This window comes from Zonotrichia leucophrys, chromosome 3 (genome assembly GCF_028769735.1).
Source record: "Zonotrichia leucophrys gambelii isolate GWCS_2022_RI chromosome 3, RI_Zleu_2.0, whole genome shotgun sequence".
Lineage (NCBI taxonomy): Eukaryota > Metazoa > Chordata > Aves > Passeriformes > Passerellidae > Zonotrichia > Zonotrichia leucophrys.
The window spans coordinates 94,965,228-94,987,991 of NC_088172.1; the positions used below are offsets into that span (position 1 = coordinate 94,965,228).

Here is a 22,764-nt window from a genome sequence, read left to right on the forward strand (position 1 = left end):
GAAAGCTTATCCTCCATGACTTGTGAGTGACTTTTATCTTTTAGATAAACTTCACGCACAATTGTGAGAAGAAACCTTAAAAAACATTTCACAGAGCTGTACAGCGAAGTCTGCAGCCAGTGAACTGGCCAAAAAGCTCAAAAAGCTGCAAAATAAATTCACCCCAATTGCCCGTTATTTTCTCAATATAACCAAATGTGTTTTGCTCAGCAATCTATTTAGCCCAATGGGGTTATTTTGGATTTCCACCAGGATGGTTCAAATTACCTCACCACTCCCACACACCAACCAAAGCAAACACTTGCTAACATTTGAGAGGTGGGCGAGGAGGCAAACTTAGTTACATCACCAGCACCTTTCCCACAAGCTGACGAGGAGGCACATGCCAACAGTCAGGGGAGAATACAGCAACAGCCCCTTGCAGGGCTGGAGAGCAGCTCCCAGCCTCACAGAGCCACGTTTCTTCCCCACATTTAGCAGCAAAGCAGTTCTCTAGTGTTAAAGAAGTGGGGATGTTGGTATGGTAGTGTCGCAGACATCTTTTCATTAAAAATCCTTCCTTAGGATTTTTCCTTCTGAGAGGTCTCAGGCACAAAAAGTAGACATTGATTATCTGCTGCTGTGGAATGCAACAGGTAGATCTGTGATTGGTCTCATGTGGATGTTCAGAATTAATGGCCAATCACAGCCCAGCTGCCTCTCTCTCTGTCCAAGCCACAAGCCTTTGTTATCATTCATTCCTTTCTATTCTTAGCTTAGCCAGCCTTCTAAGAACCTTCTCTTCTATTCTTTTAGTGTAGTTTTAATGTAATATTTATCATAAAATAATAAATCAAGCCTTTTGAAATATGGAGTCAAATCCTCATCTCTTCCCTCATCCAAAGACCCCTGTGAACACGGTCACATGGTAGAGATAGAGAGAGAACAAGTTTCTGGTGCTGCTGCACAGTCTTGGAGTTTGTTGCTGACACCAAGACCAATGGATATTTAAAAAAAAAAAAGTGCTCAGCAGCAGCAGCTCACTCACTCCCATTTCTGGATCTTTAGGAACAACATCAGGGAACCTCACTGTGGTTACATCCAAGCATTCCTCTTAGATCATTCCTGGACCTAAGCTTTCCAGTCAAAAACTGCAGCATAAATGGGATCCTGCAACCTAAGGAGAACCTGCTCTACCCACCCCTTGCTGGCAACAGTGAACACATGCAGGCTAACTTTAGCAAAAACACACAGCAGAAGTCTCCATGGCATCCCCAATACCAATAGGAACGAGCCTGATCTCGAAAGCATAAATTAACAGGGCCTGCCCACAGAGCCAGCTTCACTGCTAGCCATCAAGCAGGAAATTTTTTCCAATGCCCAGTAGCATTGTTGCAATTAAACCAGTTATTTCTTACCTTATGCTGACAGACAGGCAACACACATAAGCCACAGTTGTGATTGTTAATAACCTAAATGTGCTGTATGTGTGCTTTCATGACCAGTCGCTCTCTGTCTTCTCTTTTATGTACAAAACAGAGCCCATCCCTTCATTTTCTTCTGGGGAATTTAATAAACTAGAGCATTCAAAAAATTAGAATATATTGCTGATTCTTTTAGTAGCTGCCTTCTCTCCCTACCTCCTTTTGGAAAGCCAAATACTCAGAACTGGACATCCTCCTTCAGCCAAGATCCCAGCAGAACTGTGCTAGCACGAAACTTTTCCTCCTCTGCCACCCCGTGTTGTCACTGCATCCCAGATTGATGCTTGTCTGTGTCGGCAGCAAATTGCAATCAGCTGTAACTTCCCAATCTTTTCTGTAGAACTACTTCTAGGCCACAATTATTCCTCATTTTATAGCCGTGCATTTGATTTTTCCATCTTAAGGTACAGGAATCGGCGCTTTCCTTTGTAGAAATTCATCTTCCTGATTTCAGATTATTTCTCCACTTTATCAAGCTCATTTTGAATTTTAATCAGTTCTCCACAGTGCTTGCAACCCCTGTCTCCCCTCCTCCCACACTAGCACAGCTTGGTGTCATCATGTACCACACTACAGCTGTGACAAGGAGACGTGCTGGTGGCTTTTTTTAAGTTTGAATATGCAGTGAAAAGCAAGAGGAAAGAAAAGAAAATCAATGCTTTAAGAGTATCAGTTTAAATAGCCAGCAAAATATTCAAAAAGTAGATTAGGAATAAAACCCCAGAAATATTAAATATCTTCCAAAGGAGAATCTCAGCTGAGCACTAAGTTGTGACAAGTTTTTAGCTCTGGGGAAGGCATTGCCCATTAATTTAGCCCTTGGCAGCACCTATCTTTAATTATATACCCACATTAATAAATAAATATAACCAAGGGAGATTCTGTGATTATTTATGGGCCAGGCAATATGTGGTGGAAAACATGAGTTTTGCAGCACTTTTAGTCTTATTCCCATCTTAATTATATTATTCTTATATTTTTCCTGGAAAGAAATACCCAAATCATATAACCATGGTTTCACTATATCCTTTGCATTATCCACTGATATTTTAGAATGTATTAACAGCAGAGCCATCTTCTTTTAGCCTCAGAGCACATACTCAGGCGTTTTTGTAGGCAGGCAATTAGAAGACTGAAAAGTCTTGCAAAATGTTCCTCTGTATTGTTCCATGGAGACCAAATCTAGAAGCACCAAACAACTGCAGCATCCCATGGCACTATTAGAGACAAGAGTTACTGCCCACTGTGCAAAGTGACTTGCAGATGTCTACAAAAATCTTGCAATTAAAAGAAAATAAAAAATCCTCAAATGGGAAGTCACCTCCAAAACACCTCATAGCTGCTATACTAAAAACAGTCCATGTATATGTGGATATATTCCTGCTAAAACCCAACTCTTTTCAGACCAAGGGTGGGCAATTTGACATTAAAACATTGCTTATATGAGCTTAATTAGGAATTTCATAGCACATTCACTAGCAAACCCCGTTTGCTTTGGAAACAAGCAGTAGAGAATTCCCCTGCCTTTTCCTGTTTGCTGAGTAGCAAATCAAAACACAAACCTGGGATATCAGGGAAGGCTCTCTGGGAAGGAAATAAACCAAAACCAACTTGTCAAATGGGACTCCCTGCTGCTGCCTACCATGTGGTGCTCTAGTGAGCTGCATCTGTTCAGCTATTAAACATCGTGGTGAGCTTGATTCCGACAGCAGCGGCATTATCAAATATGCTGAGTGGTTATTAGGGCTCTCTAGAATAATCTTTCCACTTTTTATTTTGGTTGGTAGAAGTTACTGTAAAGTAGCTTCACGTGTGATAATGTTCTTTGTGTCCCTAAATGAGAAGGTGCTGCTACACTGACAGCCTTAAAAATTCCACCTGCAAAAAGCCAGTGAAATGCTGAGCGCTTTTGCTGCAGGAACTCTCTATTTTTCCCTGGAATTCACTGGGTCAGGGAAAAATGCCCCATATGGGGAACAAGGCCATTAATGGGCTGTCTCAGCAGACATGAAGAAGGCAGCTTGTTGCATTCAGTTTGTGGGCAGTAAGTTGCAAGTCCATCAAGGGGAAGGGCTGAACTAAAAATAAGAGATTCTGGACCAAAGTGGAGCATGATGATATCTGCTGTAATGCTTCATCCTCATCCTTCAATCCAGAGGCTTGGGATGAAGAGGAGTACCTGACCCAAAGGTGGAATAACAGAGGGAAGAATTCCCAGTGCTGTGCAGGCAGCTTTTCCAGCCCACAAAGCACATGCAATGCTGCAGCAGCGAGTGTGATTTACATCTCCCTGAGGGAACATCTGGACTTACATCTCACCCTTGACTGAGCATAGATCATCACCTACAAATTCCAGCACGAGAAGTTAAAGCCACGTTAGCAGCTTGGTGCTGCTGCAGTGAAGGTTTGGGGATAATTTCACAGAGAGCTGGCAAAACTGAAGGGCTGTGTCTTGCCTTTGTTCCTCAGCATCCCCTATTCAACGTGAGCTAGGTAATTATCGACAGGCAGGAAATGCATGAGTCAGTTCCTTCAGCTAATCCACGCTCTGAAGCATTAGCATGTTTCAGTGTAAATGGGCTTTCACAAACAGCCAGATATTTAAGCCTCTCCGAACACTTAACAGGGAAACTCACCTGTTGTTAGCGGGATTGTTAGATTGTTACATTAAACATAAACCACCGGAACACAGAACATTGACAGTATCAGTTCATTAAATCTTTATCCTGTCTATTATTGTTGCAGGAATTCCTCTGAGTGGTATGATCTAAGCAAAAAAAAAAAAAAAAAAAAAAAACAGCAGCAGCCCGCTGTCAAGTGGGAAGAATCACTGCTGGATTCAAAGAGAAGGCAAATATTGTACACCTGTGGTTGTTGCTGGGAGAGAAAGCCACAGGCTGCTCAGTGATCCAGCAGCAGTGGAGATGCATTGATGTCAGGGGTGTCAAGGTAAGAGAGACAGTGATTAAAGAGCATAGGCAAGTAAGTGAGAAGAAGATGAAGATAAAACTGGCAGCCAGGGCTTCAGAGAACACAAATAAATTTCCTGCTTTGGCTCTGTTTCCTGAATAAGCCTGGTGCAATGAGTTAGTGCCAAGGACTACAAAAGTTAAGTAAGTTAATTGGATGTAATGTAGGAGCCAAGCCCTGTGTGTCCAGTTTCACCCTCCCCTACACCCACCCAGTGATTTTACTCCAGTTTCTCCTCACTGATACAGTGGTCTAATGAAACAGAGAAAGGCTCAAGAAACAATCTATAAGGAGAAAAGCAAACTAGCATTACATACGAAAAGAAGTTTTCAATTTTGTGATGACACTTAGGCTTCACAGAGCAAAACCTGAATTAAGTAAGTGGTCTAATTAACTAATTGTGAGTTACAATTAAGGTGGTATCTCACAAAACCAGAATAGTATTAAGATGAGCTTTCCTTATTTGCACAAAGTGATTAACTACATTAGCAATATTTACTTAACCAAATGACTGAATGAAAGCAGCAGGCTCTGTAAAATTGCTTCTGCACCTCACCTTCCACCAATAGTTTTCTGACTTGATGATCCTGCTTGTACTTACTCATATTTCTGCAATATTTTCAAACAAATCAATAGTGGAAGTGATGGGATGAGGATTACTTGGAGTTAGAATCTCTTCAGGTCTCCAGCAGCACTTTTGCCCTGATCTTGCTCTACATCAATAGGCCAACCACTCTCACTAGTATTAAAAAATAATATTGTTCATACTGCATATCCACTGAGAAACCACTACACTGGTACTTTGTGCTGCAGTGCACACTTCATCCTTATCCTCACTTAGGGCTCATAAATTCAAAAGACAGGGAGTTAATGAGCCAGATCTTGGATTCTGGCTTTTATTTGTAGGAAACAAACCCTGATCTGTCCTGTGCAAACCTGGCCCTTCTTCAGAGGGTCAACAGCAGTCTGAGAGTCACTGTCCCTTATTCAAGCTGCCATTAGGAGCTAAAAGCACAGTCTAGGATATGCTGAACGTGAAGCCCTTACTCCAGTCTGGCTGTTTTTTCTTTTTTTTCCCAAAACACACACTGTCAGCCCAAACCTGTCCTCTGCCTGCACTGTCACAGCTTCTGACACACTGGGTACACATTCCTTCCACCTGGTGTTGAGCCAGCCATGACCAGCAGGGAGGAGGGAGTACAAATCTTGAGCTTCTCTAAAATTCGACAAGACCTAGGTAGGAATAAGCTTGGAAATATTATCAGGGCTGACTCTCATATATAACAAACTGCATATGCTTATTTTACATGTATATATAAATAAACGTACAATATAGATACTATTATATCTATGTATAAATGTAATAAGCAGAATATCACCTCCAAAGAATAAGTGGACAAAAGCAGCCTACTCTTGGATTTCTCTCTCAGTCATCCAGACCTCTCATTCTCCAAATAATGACAATCATTTCCTGTATTTCAGTTCCTTCTTCATTTGGATGATCAGCCAGGTTACAGTGAACACCTCAATGGCTCTGCTACTTCAAATAGTCAAGTATCCTTTTAATCTTAATAAAGTTGCTAAAATGCCTGCTAAATTTTTCATCAGTGCTTTTTATACATGGCAATGTTCTGGGAGAGTTGGTGCCAAATTATTAAAATATCTACAATCTTCATACAGAAGGATGTTGGCTAGAAGCCAGCACCAGGAATTTTAAATTACAAGTATGTGATTAGGTTATGATGGATCTAAAACGTCAATGAGAGGAGATAACATTAACTAGGAATGGTGGGAGGCAAGATGGTCTATTTATTTATTTGTACATCATAAACTAATTCCTGTGTCCTCCTTTCTGAAGTCAGAAATTTGTTATTTATATGTGAAAAGCCTTGATACCCATGGATATGTCTCCTAATTCTGGCCACATGTTGCTGCTGCTTTTGTTTTTTAATCAAGAGGAACTTATCAATGGTTCTCATCAGGAAGTTCTTCCATGTGAGTACCCATACAGTCACCACCTGAGGTGACTCTCCTGTCCTTCCTATGCCTCATTTCATGGTAAAGAAAATGTATGCAATCCCTGAGACCCCTGGATGTTTGCCACTTGTTTCACTGGGATTCACTGGGATCGCTGAATTTGCACAACACAGGAGTTTGTGCTCAAAGACATGGCAGAAGAACAAGTTGGGGAACAAGGGAAAGGGAAGAGAAAGAAATAATCCTTGAAAATATGACTGGATGTAATCCATACAGCAATTCAGAGCTTTAAAAGTGACAATGTAAAAAATTAGAGGAGCTTTATGAGGAGGTCACAAGCCTCTTCAAGTTTGTGCTAATTAAATATGCTTGGTCTTGTGCTTGCTCTTCCAAATTGGTCCCCTTGAATTCTTAAAAATGCAGATTTTTGTTATTAATATAACATGACCCAGGACAAACCCCTTCTATTCCTAATCTTGGTGCTTTTTTAAGGTCAGAAAGAAAATTAAGTTCTGTGTTTATGTTCTCTCCTCGTGCCAGATCTAAGGTTCCATTTGTGCACAGTTTGCAACAATAAAGTCTTCCTATGACTTGCCATCAAATTCAGTACCAAAGTTCTGGGTCTTAAACAGTTCTGCCAACAGATGGATTCAGTTTCCAGGGTAATTTTGATATATGCAGGATCAGAAGGAAATTTAGAATCCACTACCTGACGTGTACAATAACTTCATACAACACCATGGCCCATCCAATTCTTTCCATATTGTTTCCAGCTGATTATGATATATGTGGGCCCACCAGAAGTGTTTTTAAGACCTACCCACCTTCAGCCAGGCTTTACACCATTTCTAGAAGGAAATACTTGAGGAAGTTCATCACTGTTGAGGGCTGGAGCATTGGAACTGATGTGGAACTTTAGCTGGGAAGCTGGGTCCTACTGGATGTGCAATTTTGTCTGGTCAAGGGTCTGGCAGGTGGTGACCCCATCACATAGCATGTTTTTTTTGGGAAGGAAGCTTGTGTTCTCCCAAAAGCACAAAAGGAGCAGGATGCATAAAGGAGTTATTTGCTGGATAGAGGGAAGCGAGAATTTCTATTTTATCCCAAGATAGAGGAAGAAAAGGAGAGGAGCTGCCTCCCTCAAGCACATTTCTAGGCTGAGGAACCAGGCTGGGAGATCATCCCTACCACACTGGTATACTGCATCTTCCCCAAAACATCAGGATTTCTCCTTGCAGTGCTCCCTGATGGCAATATCAGAGTCAAACTGCTTAATTACATCATCTGTACAAATTCCATTCATATTTTTCATACAGTAAGGTATCAGTCTGTTCTGTGCCAGAATTAGCACATTTCCATGACCTTCCCTCAGCAATTTGGCCTGTTTATGGCAAGAACAGACCACTGTAGCTCAATGTGCAATAACAGATTGTGCAGACTATTTGAGACGAGGCATTAACAAATTGCTTATATAATAAAAGCCCTTTTCAGAGCTTTTTTTAATCTTTGCCTCTGCTGATACAAAAGAATAACTTAACTGCATGGTTTCAAGGCATGACTTGACCATCTCAGTGATTCATTTATTTTCTTTCCTACAGAGTTAGATCTTTAACCTGATCAGTGAGGTAAATGATTGCTGCATTTAGTACAAATTCCCTAGATTAATTCAGTGCTCCCATTCTAATTAACTTAATGTTTGTGTGCATTGAATTGCATTCTCACCTACCTGTCTAGTTCCACAAATGAGTCGTCCTTGATTGCACTGGCTTTTTTTTACTCAAACCCATAAGCAAGTCTGGAAATTCTTCTTCCATAGTAATTCTTTTTCAGTTTAAAGGTTAATATATAGTCTGGTTGCTCCCCAAAGAAAACAACCACTGTCCACAATACTTAAAATTACTACAGCATTTTACATACACATATATAAATGAAGAAAGAATTCACAAATAAATATTGCATCTATAAGCATAATAAGGAAATATCAAATAATAACAGAATTCTATAACATCAGCCTTATGAAATGTTCTTGTACTTCAAGGTAGCAGAATATTAAAAACCACAACTCTGATAAACATAATGTCCTAAAGTCTTTCCAGGGCTCCAAAGTGATCCCTGATGCCCACTTAGCTGATATGATGATGACCTGGTTTTCAGAGGTGCTGACTACATTCAGCTTCCATTGACTTTAGCCACTGTTGTGCATGTTCAGCACTTCTAAAATATCAGATTTCTGAAAACTAGGTCTGTCTTTTTTTTTTTTTTGAATCCCTTCCTGGACGTGAATAATTCAATTTTAAACTCATTATTATTTCATGAATATACAAGCCAACATTGGCCTTCCCAAATCTTTGCTTTCCATAAGTATGCATCTAATAATAAGGATTTCTAGATTTGTATGATGATTGTAAGAAGAAATCATATTCTAGAAATATTTTTTAAATATTATTAAACTCTTCCTGAGAAAATTAATTAGCTCCAATACAAACCACTAAAATCAAAGGTATTTTTATCCTCAATCTCACTGAAAGTACATCCAGCTCTCTAGGAATTGATCCAAATACAACCAAGTCAATAAAAAACAATTGACTTTCCATTAGACATTAAGCCCAAGACATGTGAAGTATTCAAAAGAGAATAACAAATGCATTTATCATAAAATATTGCAGTTCTTTCCCTGGTACGCTCAAATACAGAACTCTGATCCTCACTTGAGTTTTTCTGCTTCTGTTCACTTGAGGGAAGGTCATTATACTTGCATAAGTTAAAACTATCCATATTTTATGGATATGTACAAAAAAGTCTAACAGAGTCAGCTATTTGAAGCTTGATGTAGCAAAGTATACTGCATATGTATAACTAAGAGATAGAGAGAGGGGAGTAGGAAATAATATTCATTTTAATTCTGCTGAAAGTTTGAAAAGATAAAATTTTAAAATGCCATTTCGACAATTTATATTTTAATATATGTAGTATGTTAATATTTGGGACAAAGAGCATGAACTGAGTGTACTCACTACCCAAAACTCCATTTTCTGTAAGTCATACAATTCTTCCACTGCCATGACTGTTCACTTCAGTCATTAATTGTAACTCTGAAAGCCTCACAAACACATCTTGGAAGTCTAAGGACAATATTGATTAATCCATCATGCCAGTAATGCTACATCTTCACAGTATTTCAGGTTAATTGCGTTGTGCCTTGCATATATTGAAGCCATCTGTTTTAACCATACCCTACTTTTTCAGGTAATGTGTTAGCAAATCTTTTGAAGCAGTTTTCCATGCTTTATCATCACAGTATTAATCTTATTGGTTAGCATTTACTCTAAAATATTGTTTCCTAGTGACATGAAATATAATGAAACAAAAATATCTACTACCATCTACCCTGAGCTTTATTTCTTTTTATTTTGATATGTTTTCTGTATCCTAATTATAAACAGCCACTGTCTCTCACTGGAATCACAGCACATTTCGCCCCCCTTTCCTCCCAGAGAGAGTTAGGACAACATTCAAAACACTGCCACATCTGCCTTATTCCTTATTTTAGAGCTCTGAATGTTTCCTATGAGAATGTTCATCACCACTTCACATAATTCAGCAGGTCCATACCTGTAAGTGAGATTAATTAATGCGTTCTCACCCTGTTTGAGTTAGGAGAAGTGATCAGTTCAGCTTAAGTAGCTCATGTGCCCTAGGCTGGGTGTCTTTGGAATGCCAAAGCTTTATACTCTTAAATGCTCTGCTGGCCTTATGCTCCATACAAACTTCTTGTTCTTAACTTCAAAATCAGCTACCACCATGAAAACAGCTGCTTTGTGCTCCACAAATACTTTGATTTTCAAACAAACGACACAGACAAAAGACACAGAAACTGCTGATTCTTTCTATCAGGCATTAAGAAAAAGTAACATTTTGTTATAAAGTCTTTCATTTTAACAATGAAAGATTAAAACATGCTATAATTTACATATTTTTATAATGCCTGGAGTCTGTTGATGGAAATACATCCTTCTCAAACAGAGCAAATACCCCTTGTGCAACACAGGAGAATTAGTTTCCTATGCTACCAACATTGACAGAAAGAGAAATTTAACAGGACTTCTTAGCCCTTTGACATGATATCTTTGTCTAACTTCACTTTATTCGTCACCATAGGAAAGCTAAAAATTCAAAGTAGCAACAGCACAGTGCCTGTGGAAGACAATGACATTCATATGTTTGTAAACTTGGCTTTCTAATGATGTGGGATAACAGGGTAGGAAGAGAAGAAAAGTGGAGGTAAGAACAGGAATCACTGGCAGAATTACCTAAAGGCACTAAAAATCAGACAAAAAGGTAAGGGCAGGAGTGCACATGGTGATTAATTGAACACTGCACAAAAAGCTGCAGCCTTTTTCCATGTGACATGGAGATGGATGCAGACCATGTCATGAAAAGAAAAAAAAGGAAGCTTGCATTAATTATCAGAGCTACTTGTCCTTCATCTATCCATCAACAGGAGAGGAAGTGGCAGTAGACTTTTAGGTAGGATATCTATTTCCTCTTGAACTAGATCTCCCAGCAGAGACGGCATGGGAGCCCACTTCCAAAGGAGAAGTCAAATGATTGAAATGAAAGCTAATTGCTGCAGCTCTGGATGACTAAAACATTTTAAAATCCCTTTCCTGAAGTACTGTTCTGCATAGGTATCATACACACAAACAGTCCTTTATATTTATGCTGCTACAGTACAGGTAGAATTTTATAATAATCTATCTTGTAATATAAAATATTTGCACCGGAACTGTTAAGCATCTGGAAGTAATGCAGACTACACATTTTTAAAAATGTTTCCCATAACAATGGCTATTTGGAGATGTTAAATGATTATTTTAAATAAATATGTTCCTAAGCTAACACCAAAAGTGTGATTCAGATGATCAAGCAGCAATTTTCAAAATCAGAATTTGATTTCATTATTAAAGCTTGATTTCATTATTAGGTTTACACTGTCTTTAAGTAAACGGAATAATAAAGAGGGCAAGCACACACTGAAGTACCATAACCTAATTTATATTTTCCTCTTCCATTTCTAGAATGAAGAAAGTTAAGAGCAAGCTATCTCAAAGCTCTCAAGCACCCTCCCCAACATGCTTGTGAGGGCTATAATCTAAGTTTTTTTTAAAGCAATAGTGAGTTATCCATGCACATTGCATCTCCAGGTACACAGGCACTTTTTGCTCATGCATATTCACAGTGAGTGGGTACATGCAAAAGAACATGCACAATTAAACACTTCCCTCCTTCTAGTTTTATCTCTTTTTACCATCCATAGGACATTTCTGGTTGTTTGCTAGATAAGACACCCCTAGTGGCATCTACACCTTGTGAAAGAAGGAAGTTCTGAATGACAAACCCCTCCTACTGTTTTGATTAGGGCTGGTTTAACACAGTAGCTGCCAATATGGAAACATTAAAAAAAAATTAACTTTTTTTCAAGTATAACACATATGTAGACCTCCCTGTTTCTATGTTCTCTTCATTTTTAGAACTGTGATATCTCACACAATATCCTTCTGAGCTAAAATGGATCTCAGGTAAAATTCTCAGAAGTATCCGCAGCTCAACTGACTTTAATGAGATATATGGTCTTTGGTGTCAGAAGTGCTTTTGAAAATTCTGCCTTTCAACTTCCCTTTGAATATTATCCTTATTTGAATTAGATTCTGGGAAATTATATCCCAATAGTTTTCCAAGCTTTATCTATCACTGACTACTGTCATAAAAGTCCTTGCCAAATGTCTTAGGACTTCAGGTTGATCCCTCAGTGCCTCCACTCTAGGGACAGACTACTCTGAAGCTGCTCTCAGAGGTCAAACCTCATTCCAGGGAAATTTCACAGTTACCATTTTGCTCTGAAGCAGAACAGGCTTCAGGGAGGTTCCCAAAATCCCTTGCAAAGGCAGTAGGGGGATGCCAGTATCACCTCATACAGCAGGATGATAAAAGGCTTTGCTGCTTCTCAGAAATTTCAAAAGAATGACTAAAATATAATTTACCATTTTTCCCATCCCTGTTAAGCTGGAAGTGTTTCTGACCATAGAAAACTCTCAATTATTCTTTTCTTTTTTAACCATCTTTTGCTACAGCATGGGTATAAGCAAGTTATTTGAGAAAAAAAAATTGAAAACTACAAACATTTATGAGCAGGCAATAAGTTTTCATCTCCAACTCATCATTTACGAACATTAATGTTTGCTTTAAAATAGAAATATCATGGCTAGATGGAAGAGCAAACAAATATGATAGCTTTGATAGACTTCAGGTACAGTAAAATTACAAGGAAAACATTCCTTTGTATGCTAATGAACAAAAAAAAACTGCAAGAAGGAGGTAACTCTGTTGACCACAGAGGGTGGATTTGCTCTGAGATGGCAAATAAAGAGGTAAATTATAACAAGGCACCTGGTGTTTGCAAAGCAAATATTTGAATTCTATCTAGCAACACAATACTTGCCTTGAAATATGTAGGCTCTCAGTTTTTCTGGCACGTGGGAGAAGTTGCTTTGTTCACATTTTCAAACTAAGATTGCACAAAACCAGCCAACTACTTCATCCATGTGATTCAACGTAAGATAAGGTTATAGACAACCTTTGAATTTTATTTAAGGTTTTCTTTCTTTCTTTACTCAAGCCAGTAAATAAATAAAAAATCACCTTTGTCCACAATGTAAGAGTGCCTTTGCAGAAAAAGGAGTCTGGGAAGATTGAATACCATAATCCCATCTAATTTTGAAAATGATCATTGCTGAATGCTTTCTGAGGGTAAAAGTGTAATTGGTTATAGATCAATAAGTAATTTCATTCAAAAAGAACTCAACTCTTCCTGAAAGTAGAGACATTCTCAAATAAAAATCAAACGAACACATTAACAAAGTTCAGACTAATCTAAACAACAAAATTTTATACTGCTCTAGTTAGGTTTTTCTCAATTGATCACTTATTTATGACGCCATAAAACTCCATATGCTTTCAATTTTGATTGCTAGTTCCTTGCTTTAAGGCAGCTGAAATTACTTTCTAAGACTTCCTAGCCTGACAGTCTTCCTGCTTAAGATTTACCATCATAAAAGAATGGTGAAATCAGAGGACAAATCTAATAATAACAAAAAGCACAGTCAGCTGTGATACACTGCAATTCCACTATTAGATTCCAGATTAAATCGCCCAGGATAAACATACCTTCCTCTGATACTGCTAAATTCTGTTCCATGTAATTACACTGCAATAAACTGCTCTATCTGTACAGGTAGTATCGCAGTATGATTTTTAATTGAGAAGCTATGAAAAGTAGCACTGTAGCAAAAAAAAAAAGGCATTCTGAGAATGTCTGAGACGCTGTACAACATCATCTGCAATAAACCAGCATCATTTAGCCCACTATTGACCCCAAAACGTTCATTAATTCCTATAACCACACTCCGACAAAACAAATTGAAACCCCCGCGAACGCAAGCACAGGCAAGACAAGGAGAAATCTCACGCCTTTGGTGAGATGATTACTTACAATATGCAGCTCTAAATAATCTCCAAGGCCAGTAGAGCTGTCCACTCGCACCAGCACAGCCTCTTTTTGCACAGTGCTAAACCCTATTGCCAGTCTGTCTGCTCGAGTGCTCGGCCGGTCGTTGGGAGGCCACGTGTAAGTGATCTGTCCACCACCTTTGCTAAAGATATATGTTGTCCCCGCTGTTAGAGAAAAAAAAAAAAAGAAAAAATAGAAATAAATATAATCAGCCCACTTGCACCGGTGCAAAGCCACGAGGAAATCATACGCCCTACATAAATCAGGTTCTCACGCAGTAAATGGATTCATAGGCTGTATTTCAATGTGAAGAGGTCTTTATCTCAAAAAATTATGCAGCAAGTGAAATATTAGTGGGTTTTATATTGTGCAATCAGCACTGAATATAACTTAATTGCAAATGAAACAACTTGAAATACCATAGCTCTGATTCAGAAATGCATATTTGTTTGGAAGAGTTCTTAAGCTTATGCTTGATAAACATATTTCTGTGATGTGTAGAACAGGGATGTGTTAAACCAAATGCTTTTCCCAACTGAAATGCTTTTACCAACTGGACCTATGTGGAAAAATCAAGTAATTCCAGTTGCCTCCTGGCTGACAAAAAAAAATGCAACTACTTAGTTAGACAATTAAAATGATGCATGATGGTGGCCAGCAAAGCAAGATGTTAACAAATACATTCAGATAAGACTTTTACAGATCTGAGGTTTATCATCTTGTGACAGATGGGGATAACAAGTGGAAACACACTTTACTTGTCATGTCAGGACAAAGAGATTATTCTACCATCTGAGTAAGCAATGGCTTATTTGCATAATGCTCAATGTACATCTTTCACAAGTGGAAATCTTTACACATTACATCCAGGATGCACTTACAAAATCTATAATCTGTTTGAAACAAATGTTGTAATCCAAAACCACTTAGCACTCAGGTGCTTAACTTCATCACCAGCATATTTCCTCAGAACTAAAATAGCAGCATATCGGACATTTTCCATTTAAAACCTGTACCTTAACAACAGCACAGAGCAGGCAAATTGTGCACGCACTTGATCTTCCATTGGAAAAGTCACTACAAGCTATCTACTCCTTTTCCATGAGGATAGGTCAAAGCTTAGGAAGATAGGTTAATTCATTGTAAATACAGGAGTCCAGTTTTACTACCTGTCCTAAACTGTCTCAACATGTGGCTATTCTCAATTTTATTGTATTTTATTTACTTATATTACATTTTATCTATTTTATTAAATAGCTAATGATAGGACAAGTGGGAATACTTTTAAACAAAAAGAGAAAAGATTTAGATTAGATACCAAGAAAAAATTCTTTACTCAGAAAGTGCCTCTAGTAGTGAAGCACTGGATCAGGGTGTCAAGAGAAGTTGAGGAGAACCCATCCCTGGAAGGCCAGGTTGGGTGGAGCCTTGAGCAACCTGATCTAGTGAGTGACAATCCTGTCCATGGCATGGTGTTGGAAATAGATAATCTTTAATGTCCCTTCCAACTCTTACTTTTCATAGAACCATGGAAAAGTTTTCCAGTTTATTCCACCCAACGCTCTCACTCCATACTTTCCATGTCCATGTAAGGACACAGCACAAAACAACATAATTCTAACTCTCTTAGTTTCTTTCAAGGTTGACCAAAGATGCCATTATCATATAAAGGAATCTAAAATCCCTTGAACATGTGGACTTTTAAAGCCAAAGCCAAGAAGGACTGAAGGACTGTACACTTACACCACTTGTTCAGCTCCCAGATGTCTCAAAATCTTACTCTAGTGCTGAGCAAGACTGCTTTGTGACAGTCAAAATGCAAAAAGGACACTTGGTCTTTTTGAAAAGATCTCATTTTAATTCTAACCCCACTTTTCCTTTATGGAATTACATGTCTATTAATTTGGGCTTTTTGGCAGTGCCATCACTCTAATAATTTATACACAGTGCATACCACTAAAGTCACTGTAAATCTCATTTTATATTAATACACTTGTGGGATAGTTTCACTGTGCTTCAGATGAATCTGCTGGCTTTCCTCCTGATGCCAAAATACCAACCAGGATTTGTCTCAGGAGAGTTTGTCAATTTCTTCAGCAAAGACAAAGACAATAGCAGGACTGTTATTTAAGATTTCACTTACACTTCAGGTGAAATCAGGTCTTATCTTTACTATAAAAAGAGTTTTGCAAGAGTAATGAAGAATGGGGCTGTGCCAGGGACTGGTAATGGACATAGGCAAAAGGTGTCTGGTTTAGTGGTTTAGCAATGTGTGTGACAAAGCCCTCCTCCTCCTCTCCCACCTTTGCTTTCCTCCTAGGTCTGAAATGTGCAATAATCTGCTGTGCATCATTAATCTCCAGTTACAGTACATGCTGAAACAAAGACATGTTAGACAGGTAATATCACTGCTGAGAGTCCCCAAGTTCTCCTCTCTGCTGCTACTGCTGACTTCAAATCTCCAAGTGATGAGTTGGGACCTTCATGGAGTTTATGTCACTGTGGTGTCTGGAGTGAAAGGATTTGTTCTGTGTTGGTGAAAAACAGAGAGCTTGATCCAAAGCTCATTAAAAACAGTGACAGCCTTTCTCTTGACTTCATAAAACATTGTGTCAGGTCATGAATGAGGTTCTTATAAGTAACAAAAATGAGAAGACTAAGAAAAAACAACTCCTTACACCTCAATGTCACAGATGGAGCTGTTAGAATAGTCCCTAAGATTTAAGTGGCAGTGCATAATTCTCCTTTTCTTGGTTGAAACAGATGTGTTTACCCAATTAAAAGACAAAGGAAAAGCCTGCCAAGCATGGTGGAGTCATACTGAATACAATGACCCAGAAGTAAGTCTTCAGATCTGAACAATGAGAGGCTCTGCTGTTCTTATTCAGAGTGAATCTTTGCTGCATTTTTTTGTTAAGTACTGCCCTTCAAATCAACCGGGGAAGAGCAATTCATTCCATACTGCTGCCGCATTGAAGGCAAGGTCAATGTCAGTGGAGCTGGGTAAATCTAGCTGTAAATCTTAAACTACATAGAATAAACATCAAAGTTAAAAAAAAGTATCTCTTATTCACCAGAACATGTGGCTTATGGGTTTTTATGAGACAGCTTTCCCTCCTTTATAACTGCCCATTTTGTAGCTCTTGGAAGTAACTGCGTGTCTGGTGAAAGACTAATTAATCCATGCTGATGAATACAGATCTGCCTCTGTCTGAGCTGCACGGGGAGTCACGTTCCTCGAATTTCCTGTATTAATTATGGAAAAAATGGGTCGGAAGCCATTTGAGAATAGATCCTCTGGTGTTTATATTTCAAGAAAGACAAATATAATAATGTAAAATTTATTACTCTGGGATTGATCTCAGCTTATAGCCCGACCTCCCATTAACTATTAAAAGCTAGAAACGGAGCAGTTGTTGGAAACAGCCCTCCTTACTATCAGTTTTGGGGAAACAACAGAGGAAGCCTAGTTCACTTGGCTCATAAAGGCTTTTATGTTGTCTGACAAACCTCATAATGTCTCTGCTGCTCTTTCAGAGCATTGTCACGAAACCCCAGCCATCTCCCTTAGCTTGTGGCACTGTGTTGTTCGGGGTTTATCATCTCCAGAGAATTGAAAGTAGCGGAATTATAATGTCAAGAATAGCAATGCCATCAGCACAGTACTTGTAAGCAGGCAACTTTGTAACATGCCAGTTATATCTCTCAGCCACAGAATTTACTGCATAATTCTTTATGCTTCCATGCATCTACACAATGCTTAGGAAAAATGTCCACACAGCTCTTTGAAATTCTTACTCGTGAAAGCATGGTTCCCATTGTAACAAAACGCCAGTGGTCAAGATACTGTAATGTTTTTTAATGGCCTGGGTCTCTGAAGCCCTGCTTGTTTGCAAAATTCATCTTTATGAAATAGTGCATTCATTTCAGCACAGTCTGGCAGCAACTCAAGGACATCTGCTTACCTCTACAGTATTAAGCAGATAAATATTTTGTTTAGAACCCATTCACTGTATTTATTATTGTTTATGACTGCAAAGCTTTTCAATATTTATTGCTCTGAAGTCACATTTGATGTAGCTTAATAGTTTGCTCAAATCAACAGCTTTCTGCCTTCCTCATGTTCATTCCAATTTTGAGTTTAAGGTATATTGCACTGAAGGGTAATGTACATAATTCCATTTATCCCATATAATGTAAGTAGCATAATGTTTATTTTCAACATTCACATCAGGTTTCAGGTACTGATGAAGGGCATGCAATGGTTTGATTGAGCTCTGGACCCTCGTAAACCATGATTCCATCACACTCTGTGACTAAAAAACTGAAGACTGAAGAAGAAATTATTCAATAATGTAATTTTCTTCTTTCTGCATCTTATCAGTACTTTGTTCTGGGATACAATGTGAACCCCCTAATTCCCATTACTAACTAATTACTTGCATTGATAAACCTGCTGAATCCAGTGAGACTATTTGTGCAGGCTACTAATAATTACCCAGAATGAAGAATTAACAATATGAAAACATATCCACACACTTGTCCAAGTATCTATATGAAGGCATTAATTATATTTCCTATGTTCAGAGGAGCATATAAATCTCCATTAGTACTCATTTTTACATATTCATCTATGTATTTTCAGTCTGCACAAGCTGAAGTTCAGAAAAATACACCAAATTTCTGTACATATATTTGTATCGATTTCCTAAGGTAAGTAAAGGAAGGAATGCTTCAAGCCAAAACCATGATACGCCAGGGGAAGAGAGGGAGAGGTGGGGGTTTCAAAATAGTCCACTTGGTGGATTAAAATACAGCCTTTCTGTATTACTTCTTCCTAGGCTTTGATATGTTATTAATTATTTACCCAGGAGAGAGAATATATGCCAGAGGTTTGAGATGAGGAGGGGATGGCCATTAGGGCTAACCATGGGAAGGAGATGGAAAGAGTTGCTGGAAGAAGTATTTCAAACTAAAGACCAGGTTGAACTGAATGCTTCCTGAAGGCGTTCTGATAGATTCTCTCCCACAAATCTGGGCAAGAGCATGGATTGTAACTGCTCTCCTGCAAGAGCACCATCAGATATTTAATAGCAGAAGAGGTGCATTGCATGGGGAAAGAGAAAATGTTCAAAGGGATTATTGCTCCAAAGAGCTTGAGCCACAATGGTAGGAATGATAGTTTTATTTTCTGGCCAGGTTCTCTTAGATTTGTGGGTAATAGGGACTAGGAGAATATTGGTGGTGCTCCTTTGACCAAGCTTGGCAAACCTTGACAAAGGTTCAAAGTTCTCCTGGAAATTTGTTGCTACTCCAAATAATTTCTAGTTAGGTCCTTGTACCCATCTGACTGCATGCCTGGACCAGGGCTGTTACAAACAGTCTTAACATTTGTCACCTCTAAGGTCACAAGCTGCACAGCATAATTCCTTAGCAATTCCATTATTTTATTCATTGATTTTCCCTTCTTCCAGAGTAACTGCAACAAAACTCACTGACCAAAGCAGTATTGACAAAGATCATCACTGGTGTTTGTTGCTAATATTGTCATTAATGATATCATCTTCTCTCTCCAGGCAAAGATGCTTTATTTGAGGAAAATAAAGCATATAGAAAAGGTCTATCAGAGTCCTTTCAGCCTTTTATGGAGCCCACATATCACTGTGCTACAGCTGAGCTCTAAATTTCAGTGCTTCTGTGAGAGACACTGAAGCCACATTGCAACACCTCAACCAACTCAATCAGCTGGAGCAATTAATTTAAATGAAGCAACAAAGCAGTACCTACTACTACTAATTCAAGTGCAACTTTAATTGCATTATAGAACTCCTCTCCCCACTAAGGTGATCCTGATTTGCTTTATCAGATCCTGCAGAACTTTTCATCACCCCGCACCCAATTTTTCAGCGATCAGTACTGTGTGTGGTTTATTATATTCAGCCATGCCTAAGAGCTGTCTCCAGGTAAATGTCCAAGTGATAATAGAACCAACACAATCCCAAGTCACGCTGAGCATCCTGCCCTTTTCAGTGGCATTTGTTGAAGATTCAGGGTACTAAAACAGAAACAAAGCTTTTTCCTCAGACCACAGGAAAAAAAATCTAAGAAAACCACTCCTTTTCCTGCTTCTCCTTTCTTCCAGTCTATGGCATTGGTATTTGGACAGTTGCTTATGTTTTATCTTCCATGCATAATAAAATGGGTGAAAAAAATACTCCATTCCTGTTCCAAAAGTTTGTTATTTAAATTCACCAGTTGCTATCAAGCTCTATTGATAAATAGGGTCAGTAAGTGACAAACAGCTAAAATTTGTGAGTAACAATGGCTCAACAAACATGTATATCTATAAAGAACAACCCTGACACAGCATCAGTATTCCAAGTCAGCATCATTCTTAGCATCATAAATGGCATAGTTGTAATAAAAGTTTCAAAGAATTTAAGGGATTTTCCTACTATAGTGATTTTAATATTTTAAATCAAGTAGCATCTTACACCTCAAATGACCCCATTGATTTAGATTAGATCACTTAACTGGAGTAAAGTGCTACTCAGTTTGAGAAGGGACATTGAACTAAGAGCCTCCAATTGTGTGAATGAAAAATGAATATAATTTTGAGAAGGACCCCAGCTAAGCAAGAGGTTGCTGAAAGGACTCCTAAGAGAATAGAAATAAGCAGTATCTGTTCATCTGAGTTATTACCAAAACATGACTTGATTAAGTGAATATCAATGGACTTGTTAGTATTATGGCACTGAAACTGTAAAATTATTTTTATTAGCTTTGAAACATCCACAGGAAAAAAGTTCTGTGGTTTGTTGAACTCATAAATATGTTCACTTACACACAAAAAAATATCACTATTTATTTTATGAAAGGATATAGTCCAACACAAATCTGACTCAAGAGTGATAAAAGAAAATTATTGTTCTTCTCCAGATTCTCTCAGCTTAAAAATTTTATGGGCTGCCTATTACCTATCAATTTTGCAGTATGGATGCTGTTTAAAATCAATTTGAAACATTTCTGTATGAAATGTAAGGTAAGTTATTCCCCATTAGGGCCTTGGACATTTATGCAATGTAAATGGTGGAAAATGATATATTTGGGAAATTTAAAGCCTGCTTTAAATGTCAAATTGCACTCAACATAAAACATTTTAATCCATTAAAACTGTATTATAGCTAACAAGGATACAACATGTCTGATTCTTAAAGCTTGCCAAAAAGTCAGATGGAAATTAAAATCCAAGCGTCTATAAATAAGGAAAGGTTTTATTCCTCCTACAACCTTGTCAACATATAGTTAAATTTCCTGAACACTGTCTACAGAAGTGGAAATTCTGTGGTTGAGAAACACATATGAGAAGGCAATTGATTGAAAAGCATTTCTGTACAGATAAAATGTAAAGGCCCTGTTAAGGAAACATCCCTGTCTGACTATCCAGGAGCCACTCTGGAGTCACCCTCACATCCCCTGAGCTGGGATGGGAGACCCTTCCCAGTTACAGCCCCCCACACTCACACCAACTCTCCTTCCCAGCTCCACACTGGGCTTCCCAGAGCAGAGTCTCAGACCTCCAGAGCCTTAAAACAGTTTAGTCATGGTGCTATAGCTAAGCAACAGAATATCAAAACAAAATAACAGCTCAAGCTGGTGCCTTCAAGAAAGGATCCTGAGCTTTTATAATTTCACAGTCCAGGAGCACCATGTGGTTGGCTCCTGCTGTCCCTGAGTGTCTGGTCCCCTGGCAAGGCCACAGGTCCCCAGGCCCACTTGGGCTCAGGGTTCCAGGCCCTCCTAGCCCAGCCTGCAGCTCACACTGCAGCTACTCAGAGCTACCTACCCTAAATGTGCTCCTCAACACCTCTGTCAGATGGAGAGCACTTGACTTTACTGACTTCAAAGACAATAGGACTATTCCAGTCTCCACACTCCTGACATCAGGAATTGTCAAGGCCTAAACATCAATTTAGCCACAGCTGCGATCAGTTCCATTAAAATAAACTACCTGCACAGGCACTCATTTGCTTCTTATGGCTTATTAGTTGTTCCAAATCCAAAGCAAACACAGGCTGGTTAGTTGAAGGGGTTTGTAACAGGATGCAGGAACTAGGATGTTAGCTGAAATACTATGCAGGTTGATAGACACCAAATGTTGTCACCATCTGTTGGTGCCCTATGTGAAATGATTCAGTGGTTCCAGTCCAGGGACTTTACAATATCAACAGATACCCGGCAAAAGTTAAAAATTCCCTAAGCCAAGTGACTTGAGCTGTTACAATTTCCAAGCTTGCTGACTCAGCTGGGAAGCCAGTAAGCTGAAGGCAGGAATAGGATGTTGTGGTGTTTGAGGGTGCCCAAGATGCAGTAAGAGATGAAAATCTTGACTCCATGTTTCAGAAGGCTGATTTATTATTTTATTATATATATTATATTAAAAGTAAATGATATCCTAGAACTAAACTAAAAGAAAAGGAGACATCAGTAGGCTAGAAAAGAATGAATAATAAAATCTTGTGACTGACCAGAGAGTCTGACACAGCTGGACTGGGATTGGTCATTAAGTAAAAACAATCCACATGAGACCAATCAAAGATGCACCTGTTGGAAAACCATCTCCAGGCCACATTCCACAGCCATCAGATGGTTATGGTTTACGTTTCTTTTCTTGAGAAATGAGGCTTCTGAGAGGCTTCTCAGACTCTCAGGAGAAAAATCCTAGCAAAAGGATTTTTATAAAATATGTCAGTGACACCAAGACCTGAGTGTCTCTCACAAAAGTTG

At 38.7% G+C, this 22,764-nt stretch overlaps 1 protein-coding gene across 33 annotated transcripts in view; it reads right to left on the bottom strand.

Moving 5' to 3' along the window:
• NRXN1 (neurexin 1) overlaps positions 1–22,764 on the bottom strand; it is a 681,984-nt gene that overhangs the window by 199,759 nt on the left and 459,461 nt on the right. For all 33 annotated transcript variants that reach the window (XM_064709393.1, XM_064709392.1, XM_064709389.1 and 30 more), the window contains one exon: positions 13,960–14,141. In XM_064709393.1, the coding sequence (XP_064565463.1) occupies positions 13,960–14,141 (182 nt within the window). The remainder of the gene's footprint in view (positions 1–13,959; positions 14,142–22,764) is intronic.